This window comes from Centruroides sculpturatus, unplaced genomic scaffold (genome assembly GCF_000671375.1).
Source record: "Centruroides sculpturatus isolate CEXI.00-Female unplaced genomic scaffold, Cexi_2.0 scaffold218, whole genome shotgun sequence".
In the NCBI taxonomy this organism is placed as follows: Eukaryota; Metazoa; Arthropoda; class Arachnida; order Scorpiones; family Buthidae; genus Centruroides; species Centruroides sculpturatus.
Window position 1 is genome coordinate 292,743 of NW_019384383.1, and position 15,383 is coordinate 308,125.

The window sequence follows — 15,383 nt, forward strand, 5'->3', positions numbered from 1 at the left end:
CGCCGGGGAAAATCGCATTATCCACGAATACAATCGCGTATCGCGTTATATCAAATAGCGTAGTTTCAAGAATATAATTAGTGATCACTTTCGAGCGAGTGGCAATAGAGATTACGCGGATAAATTCGTAAATACTACTCCCGTATTCCGTGTACTTTTCGTAGTATCGGGACCGAATTGAAAGTAGATATTCGTGGAATTTCGAGAGGTCCAAACAACCGTTCCATCAAAATTGGCGTCGCGGATCCCCGCTTTAATTTGTTTATTAACGGTTATCGTTATAGTGTTTTTTGGATGGTTTTCCGTCCTCCGAAGGGACCTTTCTCGTCATCCATCACGTAAACGATCTACTTGTGTCATCCGCGTGCGGGGACATTTTTCTTCTTACGTCAACGAAAGCAATCCCAGTTATTAATTTGCGCGAGGTTCTGGTGGTGGTTGCATTTGCACTCGCCAACCGGTCGACGGATTTATCGACATCTCCAAAAGTTACGTCTTCGTTAACCGTATTCGATTCCCACCAAAACACCGCGTCGCCGCCCAGTCAATATGGCGTCGAACACCGAAACGGAAATCAAACTCACCTTTCGATTGGCAAAATTTATCCTTTCGCCCGATCCGGAAAGCGACCCGGATATTGGTACGGCTAGGCAAAATTTTCGGCGCAGTGGACCAGTTTTCCCAAAGACTACTTTAGTCCATTTATTGTAATTATAGTTTTATGGCGATTTTTTGCCGTTTACGGAAGGGTGCGTCTTATATTCGGAATATTCGTAAACACGCGGGCCAAATACGGACGATCCAAAAAGGAACCGTCCGGGTTCCGCGTGGTAACCGGCGAATTTTGTGGCGCGAGAATCGCACTCGGGACTATCAATTTTGTAACCCCGTAGAAAGGATGCGCTTCCAATTCGGAAGTACGCGTGGTGCCATCTAGTGTTAATATAAATAAATTTTTTTTGTACCTTTTCGGCGTGTTGCGGTACAATATATCGGCTTAAATGCAAAGTCATCTTTCCAGTCAACTAGGGGGTGGCGAATCTTATAATTAGTGGCAATAGTTCGAGTCGACGGGGAACGAGACGAGTTAGAAGCGCAACATATACAGTATACGCGATGGAAAGCGGTAATAAGTAAAGGCATTATCTAGTGTATTTTTTAATAGTAAATATTTATATAACGATAATTATTGTCGTAAAAACGTATTGCGCTTAAAATACACCGTGTCCCGTACAATAAGAAGCGAGTGGCAGCCGTATCGTTTCGCGATGCAATAAATTAAACCCTACGTTTGTTTGTTAAGTAATGGCTTCGGGGGTCTTTTAAGCCTAACTGGCTCCTATTCGGACAAAATCCGGAAAATTCCACGCGCCAACCCACGACCGAACTCCCAGTGTTCGGGGAACGGAAGCCGACGTTAAGACCTTTCGACGTACGGTGTCCGGTCGCGCACTCGATTCGAATTACCCAAATACGAAATTTTTACGCTTCCGGTCGAGTACTCGTACTTCGGTTTAAGAGGAATAATGCCTCGAACTATCGAGACTACCGTGCCGGGAACAGAATCTCGGGAGGCGATTGGTCCTCCGCGATTAGAGTTAGCGACTTAAACGGCTGGGACTGCGGTCCTACGCATCGTCTTTCCACGCTGCGAATTTTCCTTTTGTCGCAATCCCGTCGGTTCGTGGTACTCGTCCGTGCTCCGAAAGTTTCGCTCTTCGTTCAGTTATTGCCTGGCAATTCGCGGGAACATATAGTACCCGGCTTGGTATTTGGGATATACTAAACTACGTTCGAGTAAGAAACTTTCGCGCTTTTCCCACATACTACAATAGTAACGGAGCCTCAAAAGCAACATCGGGCCGTTGTTTCCCTCCATCTTAATACCAGTTTATTGGTACAAATGCCCGTCCGTTATAAAAGAATCGTCAACGTTTTAACGAAATTGCTCCGTTAAGAATTCGAGGATAGCGTACGCCCCGCCATTTAAAGGCGCGATCTAATTTACACCCGAATTTCCAGTTCGTCCGTAAGAGTCGGTACGTCGTCCGAGCGCGAAAGATTCCGGTAAGGATAAAAAACAATTAAGATTTTGTAATTTTTCAATTAACGCGAAGATTTCCTCTTCTCCGCGTGGTCGGCGCGAGAAAATTAATAATCGCGGGCAACGTTTTGCGTAAGACAAGCGCGATTTATTATAAAAATTATGTACAAATATGTTGCTGGGTTACAGGAACGAAGATTATTCGGACGAGGACATTCTATTTGTGACGAATTCCCGGAGAGAATGGGCGGCACTGCCAAAAGTTTGGTGATGAACGACGTAACCTCTTATCCACTTCGATAATCCTGAGAAATAAACTGAATTAGAGATTTGGTCTCGAAATGAGATATATTTAGAAAATTACCGATTGTATTTCGATTACAAATTACTAGAATTAGAAAGAGTGATAGGACAGTTTGGGATTCCGACGCATCCGAACTGCGTCACCCGTAAAAGAATTCCCGTAGATTCGGATACCGGGTTTCCAGAAATAGAAAACGTATCTCGAATCCGCCATTTGCACGAAATCGCGGGTAAGAAATAAAATGTAATTTATGGCCTTAATTATTCGTTCAACCGGATACCATTAATTCCGGGACAGTCAAAACGCCGCCCGGAAAAGGCACCGGATGGGTTCTAATTTTCGTTATAGTTTGTCTACGAAAAGAATCGACTCGGGTATTGACCAACCGGCATCGGCCTTCGACTTCACCCCCGCTTTTTTCCTCCCTCGTTAAACGCGTGGCAGCCGTTATAAACAGTATTACGGAAGCCCGGCGTTCCCTTATTGGAATACGAGGAAGTTGGCTGTAGTAGTAGTAAAACGTACGATTCTCTACACTTAACGAATGGTATAAAAAATACGATAAACGTAAAAATCGTTCGGCCGTCTAGTGAAAGTTCGCGTATTGCCTGGCATTAAGCTACCAGTGCCGATTGGTTTAAACCAAGCCACGTCACGCGTGACGTGGCTCTCGAATCGATTCTTTCCATAGACAGACTATAGTTACGTCCGATCCGGGAAGGAAAAAAAGATCCTCTTAGTGTCAGGGAGGAAAATTTAAAAATGCCAACGTCCGGCTCGTTTCGAAGAAGCTTTACGGACTTAAATCTTCACTAATAATAACGGTTTGGACTTCTAAATATTATTAAACATTTTAATCCATTGATAATATTAAACGAAAGAAACGAATGGCCAAAAAACTAGTTGGTAGAAATTTGATTTTTGTTCGTTCGAACACTACCGGGATGCCCGAAAACAACGCGTAGACGTACAACTCGAAGATTTATTAATATTAATTCGTCGGGTCTCGTTTAACTGTTGTTTCTGTACCACTAGCGTACGACGGAAAGAAATGCTGGCAATTTAAACTATTATACTGCCAGCAAAAAATAATTAGAATGGAAAGTATGACGACGACGACGACTGTACATTATTGGCAACACAAAAAAAAAAACCTCAAAAAATGCCTATTTAGTTGACAATAAACGTAACCATATAAGCGGTTTTAAAAGTGTAATCTAAAATACGTTTTTAGATGTACTAATCCCTATAACGTGGTTAAAATAAGCAAATTTTCTGTATTTTGAAACCTTATTGTTCGATGTCCGAGAATTTTAGGGTAGAATGTCGAAAAGAAACTACCTAAACTACTAAAAACTAAGCATTTAAGAGTAACGAGTATTTCTAGAATCGGGCAAACATTTAGATTTAAAAAAGTTCTTACCTCTGGTGTAGAACTCGCTGGAAAATCGCTGGTCGACGAGTACCAGCGCACCCCAATCGTTTCTGCAAAATACAAAGATAAAATTTTCGTTCGTCTCAAACTCTAATTTTGCTAGAAAGTGTAAATGGCTCTCGAATTACGCAACGGCCACATTCTAAGTTACACACATTTTAAATTTTGCCATTCGAACTAATGGTAAAATATTGCATTTTATGTGTATATGAATTTTGCTTAATATATTTGTATTTTTCTCTCGTAAAATACTGTATTGGCAAAAAAGAAATGTACAGTACTTTTAATCTTATTTAAGTGCAAATGAAGAAATTATAACTGTAGTCTGAATTTTCTAACACGCGTCGGAGTTGTCTAAAGTCATATTATTGAATTCAGAGATTAATAAAAATACAATTTGTTTAGCGTGTTACAAATCTCAAATTATTTGAATGGATGTTCCAAACATTTGCAATGTGCGGAACGTTTGGATTGTCTGTTTTCGGCTCTGCGAGCTAGTTGTCGCGGTCTCCCGAGAAAATATTCAAAATGTCGATTGCCCAAAGAAATACGTTTGCAGTTCGACTAAGTGCGTAAGTCGACGTTAACACAAATTTGGCTTTAGTACGTGCTTAGAAAGAAATGGGTAAAGCGTAGAAATGGTTTTGTAAATAACGTCTAGTGGCTTTCTAATGCAAAGGGTATTTTATAAAACGTACGAATGCTATTTATTCACGTAGAATTACAACTGACAACAGTAAATAGTTTTCGCTTGTTTTATGTTTTCCTTTCATTTTAGAAACAGCCTGTAGACACTGCTTCTGTGATTGAAACACTTCGCGCACAATTTCCGGAGAAACTGTGGCCCATTCCTCTAAGTGTTCTCTGAAGTCCGGTCACAATTTTGTCTCGCGTTTAAATAACCTCCGCTCGAGGTATCCAAAGCGGAGGCCGTTTAAATCCGTTGGGTGATTTAACTGGGAATGAGGCTAATTTCGACGACTTCGAGTGCCTCTCTTGGCCTCGAGGTCTTTCACGTGTCCGATGTGAACTTGGTCGTATGGGAAAATGTGCTGCCGTGGTGAACAAAGACTGTCGAAGTCTTCGCTTCTTTCACAAAATAAGGGAAACAAAATGTCCTTTGCATGTATCCGAGTGTCAATTGACACTTTAGGGTATTCTGACAGATGGCCGAGTACAGAACCCACCTTCGCACCAATGGTCGTCGATTTGCTAAGTGATCCCCGTAAAGCTTGTGAAATTGGTGCCCGATTTGCCTTACTTTGTTAAGCGCTTGAACTTTGGTCTTCCGTCTTCTTACCTGGTTATTGTGGTTCGAGTGGTTAATTTATTTTTAGTAACAAACTATTGTTGTTTATCGTTGTTTTTCAAAATAATGTAATTAGGGAAAAACCCAAAAAACATAATTAATTTCCCAAATATCCCAAAAAACATAATTAATTTCTGCATTTAAAACTGACGACGACATCGTTGCATTGTTGAGAGGTTTATTTTATCCGAAATATGATCTTAACTAAAGTAAAATAATTACGTACTTGTGACGAATGCATCTTCCCAGAGCCTGGTTTAGTGCCCGAAATGCTTGCGTCTCGTACCAATCTTTACCGGACATTAAATGTTTCTGTACGCAGTGTTTGTCGTTATACTTTTTCTTCAGATCTATCTGTCAGAAGAAAGATAAAAAGCTTCAGTTACAAATACAATAAATTCTATCAAAACAATAATCTATCTTCAGTTATCAGTAAAAACCATTGTTTTTACTCATTAATGTTGTGAAGGAAACAAGACTTTTTCTAATTTACTTATTTTATATATATAAACATCTCTAAGCCCTATAGTTATATTAAAGTCAAATGATTACAGGACTAACTTGGGCTATGTTACTACTGCTATTAATAATTAAATATCAAGTAATTTGGCACTTGAATAGGCATTAGGGGCCATATCTTATTACATTTAATAATTACAGTAGAACCTCGAAAACTCGGCTCTCGATAACTCGGCCACACCCTGGCAGGGCAAAAAAATCCTTAGTTAATTAATTTTCATTATAGACAGCTTTATAAAAGTATAAAAGCTCTCATAAAGTATTTTTCTGAGGTCTGTCTTATCGGATAAATTACTTTACACAGTGTATTCATGAATTTTCATTTTCATGTAGTAAAGGCTCTATGCCTTCATAAAGGTTTTCTGTTATATTCTCAAGTAAACAATACATACAAGTAGAGTACAGTATTTTTTGAGGAAACACTCATACTTATTTTTTTTAAACGCATTCCCAATAACCCGGCATTTTCACAAACTCGGCCACCCTTTGGTCCACATTAGGCCGAGTTTTCGAGGTTCTACTGTATAATGGTGAAAATTATGATGGAACTGTAGTTCCTTGTGTTTTGTTGTATAAATCTGTATATCATCAATCTTCACAGGAAATATATCCACAAATTCAATACACAGAACATTTAAGTAATAAGAACATAATTAAAGTTTACCCACTTTGCCTGGTAGAAAGATATCAGTCCGACAACCATAAAAATTCATAAATACTGTGATTTAACATCCGGTGTGAATAAAAATGACATGCCGGAACTGCTTTGAATCCACACAATTTATGACTGAGGTTTTATAAAAGCCAACTTCTCAAATCTAAAATCCAACATAATAGGCAATGTCACTAGCACAAATCCCTAACTCTTAGATCAGAGAGTTTCCTTTCTTAATGCATACAAAATGTTTGTCTTTTATGGCTACCAATAATCACTGTTGGAATATGTTTTAACTATTTTTTTACTCAATAAATATCTCTGCATCATCATCTTAGTGTACTTCCCAAGTTGTACACAGTTGTCAGACTACTAGATGTCTTTCTATAGTGAAGGAGAGATGAATGTTAACTATGGTTATCTCGCATGTTACTTTAGAAATTTGAAGAGAACTTAGAATAATCACAGAATGAGCTCTGTTTCCGTTAATCAATTATAGTAAATACCATTAAAAAAAATGCACTTTAATGTTATAATTAACCAAGATCTTCAAAACAGAAGTATTAAGTACTCCATGCCAGGTCTCGATATCTGATAAAAAGCAATTCTCTTCGTATCGATCAAACGGCATGGTTCCCACTTGCCAAAGATTTCAAAGCATTTGATTGCCTTTTTTTTTTTTTTTACAGACTTTAATATATTTGCCAACATTCCAATTTCTAAAGATTGTCCCAGATATAATTAATTTCTAAAGAAACTGATCATTGCAATTATGAGAAATGCTGGTAGAAAAACTCACTACAAAAACATTGTCTTTTTATTTGTCCCTTTAATTTACTGCAGATATATCCAAAATCTTGTCTTTGGAGATTGCATTATCAACATGCAGATTTAGACATTTTATTCATACATTTTATGCTTTTTACTAAACGTGCTTAATTACAAATCCATTTCAATGTTAAAAAATAAATGGTCAGTAAAACATCTTAATATCTTCCAACATGATTGCCAGTGTTAGGGAACACTCTCGACAAACCTTTATGTCCGGTAACGTTTAAAATTTGTGAAACAAACGTTTTCGGCCTCACTCGAGGTCTGCTTCAGGTTAAATTGAGAAGGAATTCCAAACTTAGAATGCCTGATAGCAAACAATTTCAAATATTAAATTTTAAAATAAAATTGGAATATAGTTATTAACAGTATTTAACGGTTGCAAAAGCGTACCATCTATGTATAAATACATAGGGTGCCCCATGTAAGCCTATTAATTGTGGAACTGGTATAAATGTATCCAGAAGAAAAATCAGCTGAATTGCTTGAAAGAGAAGGAAAAAAGTATAAAAATTGTTAAAAGATTAATGTTAAGGAGTTAGAAAAAATTGGAAGGAAAAAAATTCCTGTAGATTGAATTATAATACCATCTGAAATGGATTCATTACAATATATTTCTTTTTTAAAAATAGATGTAACACAATGTCCAAAAATTATTATTGGGATCAAAATTATGGAAGATTTATCTGTTGAAATATGGCAAAATGAAATTTCAATTGCTCTATCAAAATTTAAGTGGATATTAAGAGATAGCATGATTTATGGAGCGAGTTTGATTGTTTAATAAATCATTTGAGTCAGATATAAGTGATAAACTGGAATATGCATCCATTTTAATTACTGAATGTCTAGAAACTGATCCAAATCTCAGTCCTTCAATAAAATTAAATTTTATTTGTGAACAAATAAATCTTCTTACAATGAAAGTGCCAAAATACTCATCAGAAACACTGTTTTCTCGTAATTTTTTTCCCACATATCCTGTAGCATACAGACTAACAAATCTCTCAATATTGATACTGCCACATCCTGTTTATCTTAAAAAAATGGTAATGGATTTAGGTCATTATCAATCTGAAATAAGTAATTCACATATTACCTACCGTGTTTCCCCAAAAATAAGATATCCTCTGAAAATAAGACCTACCATAGATTTTGCCGAATTGCTAAATATAAGGCCTCCCTCGAAAGTAAGACCTAGCAAAGTTTTTTTTTTACTGGTAACGGTCATCGACAGATGGTTGAAAGTGGCTGTTGGCTTTTTGAAAGTACAGCCACTGATTGGTCAGCAGACAATCACACCACACGGCATGATTTGCATAAAACTATGGCTTAGGAATCACAGATTTGCACAACGTTATGGCTGGTGATGGCTAATTGGTCGCCACATGATATTTGCATAGTGCTACGGTTCAGTAAGCACTAATTGGTCATCGAGCCCGATGTCGATGCTATAAAAAAGTTAAGTTGAAGCAAGAGTGGGAAGTCCACTCCAACACGGGAACTTCGTAAGTTCAGTTCGGTTTTATTTAAGTTCAGTTCGACACACCAGATATACGTCACTCTCGTCTAAGTTCGACTTGGGAATTTTTTTGTTCAATAATAAATGTGAATTCTTTTTCGTGGAAAAAATAAGACATTCCCTGAAAATAAGACCTAGCGCATCTTTCGGAGCAAAAATTAATATAAGACACTGTCTTATTTTCGGGGAAGCATGGTATCTGCACGAAAAATCTAAAATTTTAAATAAGGAAGAATGCATTGTGAATTTATTATTGGATGAAATTTATTTTCCCTACATTAAAAAATTCTGTTTAATTTCATTATAATAATTCATTTCCTGACATATATTTTGCTAATTTGCAGTACCTAAAAACAATGCATTTTCAAGAAAATAGTACTACTGTTAAATTAGCTCCAAAATTGTCTAAGAAGGTGCTTTATCCATCACAGTTAGAGAGAGAAAATGTAGCATCAACTTGCAGTATATTTGATGAAAAAAATATAGCTGCTTTGAGAATCAAACAGCAAATACAAAACAGTATGGAAACTTCTCATTTTCTTGATATAATCTCAAAATGGTGAAAAATAGTAAATGTTAAATATCCACATAAAGGGAAATTTTAAAAGACAAATTTTCTGAACCAATAACAGATACTTCAAATTTTAAAGTTATATTTTTAAAAGACATGTTTAAATGGCTCCAAGTATGGAATAATTATAATCATCAGTTGCTCAAATGTCCAGTAATCGACATGGGAAATTAACAGTAGAAACTCAAAAAGCATTAGAGCATACAATTAAAGCAATATATGAACTTACAGAATTTATATTAAATGAATTTGAAGCACATTATGTGTTATTGGGTAAATTTCAAACAGATACGCTGGAATCTCACTTTGGACAGTATAGACTAATGTCAGGAAGTAACTATCATATTTCTGTTTCTGAAGTTATTGAATCAGAAAGAAAACTGAAATTAATAAGCCTGCTAAATATGAAATCATCCAAAATTGGGAACTTTCAAATTAGAGCATCTCTTGAATCTTGTGTTAATAGTACAGATTTGGATAAATCTGATTTTGATGTTGAAGAAGCATTTGAAGGCATATCGGAAAAATCTGATATTATTATTATTATTACAGAACATGTCAGTTCTGATTTACAGTGCAGGCTATGTTGCATATTCAGTAATTAAAGAAACTTCTTGTGAACAATGTAAATTATTACCAGCATGTAATTCTGCACTAGAGTATGAATGCTCAGATGCTGATTTGACAAAATATCTGAACTTAATTGACAGAGGTGGTCTTAAATGGCCACAATAATTTGTTGTTTTACTATGCATAAATACNTGTAGTACAGATTTGGATAAATCTGATTTTGATGTTGAAGAAGCATTTGAAGGCATATCGGAAAAATCTGATATTATTATTATTATTACAGAACATGTCAGTTCTGATTTACAGTGCAGGCTATGTTGCATATTCAGTAATTAAAGAAACTTCTTGTGAACAATGTAAATTATTACCAGCATGTAATTCTCCACTAGAGTATGAATGCTCAGATGCTGATTTGACAAAATATCTGAACTTAATTGACAGAGGTGGTCTTAAATGGCCACAATAATTTGTTGTTTTACTATGCATAAATACCTTTCAGATATTTCAGACCATTCTGAATGAGTATGAATGCAAATTTTTGGCACTAAAAAAATGGAAAGAATGCTTTAGTGAGCTTAGTAATGAATAAAATAGTTGAAAATAATGAATTTTGTTTTCAAAATAATATTTGCAGTTGTAAGAAAGATAGAATTCAATTGATGAAATGTCATGTCAAGATAATGTCCAACATATTATAAGGACCTTGAATAAGTTCTCGCTGTTTTTTTGTGAAAATTAACACTTTATTTTAAAAAAGTCGTAATAAACACATCACTGAAAGTATTGTCCATTGCTAGCCACTACTTTCTCCCATCGTTCTGGCAGCATTTGAATTCCATGTCGGAAAAACGACACGTCTTTTGAGGCTATCCAAGAATCAACCCATTTTTTGGCATCTTCATAAGAACGAAAGTGCTGCTCAGCCAGGCCATGTGACATCGATTGGAACAAGTGATAATCGGAAGGGGCAATGTCTGGTGAATATGGCGGGTGGGGTAGGACTTCCCATTTAAGTGTTTCCAAGTACGTTTTCACCGGTTGTGCAACATGTGGCCGAGCATTGTCATGTTGCAAAATCACTTTGTCGTGTCTCTGCTCATATAGCGGCCGTTTTTCCTTCAATGCTTGGCTCAAACGCATCAATTGTAGTCGATAGCGATCTCCCGTGATAGTTTCGTTTGGTTTGAGCAGCTCGTAATAAACTACACCTAGCTGATCCCACCAAATGCAGAGCAGAAGCTTCGAACCATGGATATTCGGCCTTGCTGACGATGTTGATGCATGACCGGGCTTACCCCACGATTTTCTACGCTTAGGGTTATCGTAGTGTATCCATTTTTCGTCACCTGTCACGATACGATGCAGAAAACCTTTCCTTTTCTGCCGTTGAAGCAGCTGTTCACATGTGAAAAGACGCCGTTCGACATCTCTCGGCTTCAACTCGTACGGCACCCAATGTCCTTGCTTTTGAATCATTCCTAATCCTTTTAAACGTTTCGAAACTGTTGTGTGATCAACTCCTAATGATTCTGCAAGTTCAGCTAGCGTCTGACATGAGTCTTCATGAAGTAATGCCTCTAATTCCTTGTCTTCAAACTTTTTTGGTGCACCAGATCGTTCTTTATCTTCAACATCAAAATCATTATTTTTGAAGCGTCTAAACCAATCTCTGCATGTTGTTTCCGACAGAGCATGGTCACCGTAAGTCTCAACAAGAATTCTGTGTGCTTCTGCTGCAGATTTTTTTTGAATAAAATAGTGCAATAAAATTCCTCGCAAATACTCTTTTTTTGGCACAAAACTAGACATGTTTAACACAATGAAAAAATAAGTTGTTTACACTTCGGTGAAATGACATATACTGAATTTCAAGGTCACTTATTGTACTTCCTTACAGATGCGTCACCATCTAAAAATAAACACACGTGGTTCTGGTAATGTCATCTGTTAAAGAACAGCGAGAACTTATTCAAGGTCCTTATAATAAATGATTATTGCAAAATTAGAAATGAAAAATTAAAAGAAAGGAAACCAGTCAGAAAGTTAATGACATTTAAAAAGTAATGTTAATACTGATTATAAACCAGCTTTGTAGATAATAAACGTGTTAAATAGTCTGTAACTAAAATTGTTTTATTTATATAATTTAACATATAATAATTTAACATATAAAAAATTATCAATTCATGCTTATAATTTTTAAACACCTATTGAAATAATTATTATTGATAAAACGTTAAATTATTGAATTGAACAATATATATACAATTACAGTAAAATATGATATATTATTTAAGAGACATACCTCTAGGATAAAATGTAAGTGGATTATGTGATAAACTAACATGGTCCCAGCGTATGACATCACACAACTAGTATTACGGCCTGTACTGGAGGTGCCATGTGTATCGTGTGACCTGGAATAGGCGCAAGCCAACCCATGTATTAGTTCTTTCTTGTATCCATGTCCAATCGCAATGCACTCTAGATGTTGTGGTTCATTTACCATGTCTCTCCAATTGGAATGGTGTGTATAAGCCCTCCTAACCAAAGGTGAGTTCGCATGTGCCTATTCCAGGCCACGCGATACACGTGGCATCCCAGTACCCAAAGGGCTCACAACAGAGATCGAAATCGGGACCATTGAACTGGTTTTTGATTGCACTACAGTTGAGTGCAACCAACAACTTCATGCCTTGTATAAAGAAATTGCAGCCAAAACAGGCACCAAATTTACCAACAAAATATCCCCCCTCTATATATACGTTATTGTGCAATGCGAAAGACTAGTTGGACGATCTCAGGCTCCGGGTGTATACAGTGTCCCGATGAGGGACCACAGGTTTAGGCAAGACCTGGTGTACATCGGCTCTACCAAACATTCCATCCAACAGAGAGTCTGTGAGCACAAATATGACATAGATCACAATGCACGATACACCACTGTCCTATCCACCTATGCCATCGACCCAGAAGTTCATGCGGCCCCGTCCAGTGCCAGGCTGATAAAAAGAGCCTTTTCACCAGGGTCCTCGAGGCCCTTGAATTATATTATACAAGGCTGGCGTGGCGGGTAGATGTATCAACTTTAAGGACAGCAATGCATTACCATACGCCTGGCACTACTACGTATGTGAGGAACAAGTTGCTGACACTCCATGAGTAAGTACTATTTATATTTATACCAGTCCCACAATTAATAGGCTTACATGGGACACCCTATATATTTATACATAAATGGCGTATTTTTGAAACTGTTAAATACAGTTAATAACCATATTCCTATTTTATTTTAAAATTTAAGATTTGAAATTGTTTGATACCAGGCTTTCTAAGTTTGGAATTCCTTCTTAATTTAACCTGAAGCAGACCTCGAGTGAGGCCGAAAACGTTCGTTTCACGAATTTTAAATGTTACCGAACAAAGGTTCCTTGAGAGTGTTCAAAACATTTCATTTTCTATTTAGCATTTAGCTAATCAAATTACTAGCTTTCTCATCTTCCACTTGATTATTTTCTGACTAAAAAATCTGTAAATTTTAGAATTCTTTTCGACAATTTAGAATTTATTCATGTTTGATGCACTGTTGAATTCATATTTATCCATCAGAAGCAATAACACAGTAACATTGTGCACGGAAGCAATGCAGATTAGTTAAGGTGCACTTTTACATCAATTGGTTTATTTTCTGAGAATGTGCCATTTTCTTTCAAAGGTTCTTTGCTCCCTTATTTCTGATACTCTCAAATGTGTTTTTTTCCTCATTGTTGACAAAAAACAGCATATAACATTCAGTAAACTAATTGTCAAACTTTGTGAAGTTAATGTATAACAAAATATATATATTTACTTACTTGAATGTCTTTAACATTTGGAAATGGTATTCCGACCTGTAAATAAAATTTCTGGTTTAAAATTTTTTAATTTTGTAAAATGACTTCATTGTGAATACAGGTAAATAAAGAATATAAAAGAACAATTTAAATGATTATTTCTAGTAAAATTTTGAAAAATTCAGTTGTGATCTCAAAAATTTCTTTTTAATAATGTGTTTGTTCAAATTTGCAAATACTGAGATCCAAAAAGTTATTCCAACAGGCATTTCTTGAAGAGTATTGAAAATTGAAAAAGGCTCAATATTAATCAAATTATATATGCATTGGTGCTCAAAAGTTAAACAATAAATGCAAAACCAAAAATATACCTATAATGATTTAAGAGATTTAAGGGTTAGGTGCAGTCAATTATGGTTATCAGCCTGTTAATAGGACATGCTGCATATTAGGACAAAACATTCAAGAATGGAATCAAATCCTATGACGTAAGCATAATTTACTTTGCCTACTGGCCCCGAAATGCTGCTTAGTAGTGCTGATAGCACAGTATTTTTCTTGGAAAACAAACAAAAAGGATGCAAATTTGGATATTTTCAGCTTTTCCATACACGACCTCCATCCAATTTCCTTTATCAGCTATCAATCATGATTAAGAAACATAAGAATTATGATTGAATGAGAAAGGGGAAGACAAGAAGCAGGTCTTGTCTTCTCCTTTCTCACTCAATCGTGACAAATTGTCTTGACCACTCATACAGATCACGTTTCAACAAGGTGTGAACCACTGCAATACAAAATGATGAGACAGAAATTCTCGGAAATTCTTCATTTCCTACCTCACGTCCCCACCCCACTTTTGTCTTTCTGTCCTAGCACCAACTATCAGCAACTGGCAGAGATAACATGTGTGCCCAGAAACCAAATCTCACGCTTGATAAAGCAGGAAGATAAACTTCGAGAAGAATGGACATTCTGCAAAGGAAGCCAGGAACAATCTGGAAATGGAAACATGAGGGCAATCCGGAGGGAAGCACGATTGAGAGCAATGTTGACTTCTGGATAAGTCGACGATGCTCTCAATCAATGTTTGCCACTGTAACTGCGAAAGGTGTTTGTGTTAGTGGTCCAATGCTCAAATGCCAAGCAGAGGTTCTCACTAAACAGCTGAATCACCATGATTTCAAAGCAACAGATGGTTGGTTGTCTCAATGGAAATCAAATTTAAGAAAGCTCATGGTGAGAAGGAAAGTGACAATGTCACAAGTGCAGATGAATGGAAAAATATCAAATTGCTTGAACTTTCGGAGAAGTTTTCATCAGATGACATCTACAATTTAGATGAAACTGAACTTTATTATCGTGCTACGCCAGATGGATTGTTGTGCTACAAGCACATTGCTTTATCTGGTTCCAAGAAAGCAATGGATCACATAACTGTGTTGCGTTGCTCGAACTTGTCAGGTGGCGACAAACAGAAGCTGTTGGTCATTGGGAAAAGTGTGAAGCCCTAATGTTTTAAAGGTCTTCAAATGGACACATTGCCAGTGGTTTACCATTCAAACAAAAATGCATGGATGACCTCTGAACATTTTAAGGACTGACTTAAAACGTAGGATCGAGAAGTAAGACGAAGCTCAAGAAAAGTCATCTTGCTGTTGGACAACTGTGTCACACATCCTCATTTGGTTTGCCTGAAAAACAACCAGATTGAATTTTTGCCTTCCCAGACCACTTCTTAAATACAGCCAATGGATATGGGGATCATAAAGAACTTGAAGACACTGTAC

At 36.6% G+C, this 15,383-nt stretch overlaps 1 protein-coding gene across 5 annotated transcripts in view; it reads right to left on the reverse strand.

Moving 5' to 3' along the window:
- Positions 1 to 2,170: 2,170 nt before the first annotated feature.
- The window catches only part of LOC111617959 (Fanconi anemia group J protein homolog), a 79,996-nt gene continuing 66,783 nt past the window's right edge, over positions 2,171 to 15,383 (reverse strand). For all 5 annotated transcript variants that reach the window (XM_023359360.1, XM_023359359.1, XM_023359358.1 and 2 more), the window contains exons 22-25: positions 13,615 to 13,650; positions 5,319 to 5,446; positions 3,772 to 3,833; positions 2,171 to 2,349 (exon numbers count right to left, since the gene is read on the reverse strand). In XM_023359360.1, coding sequence (XP_023215128.1) covers positions 2,243 to 2,349; positions 3,772 to 3,833; positions 5,319 to 5,446; positions 13,615 to 13,650 — 333 coding nt within the window. In that variant the 3' untranslated portion in view covers positions 2,171 to 2,242. The remainder of the gene's footprint in view (positions 2,350 to 3,771; positions 3,834 to 5,318; positions 5,447 to 13,614; positions 13,651 to 15,383) is intronic.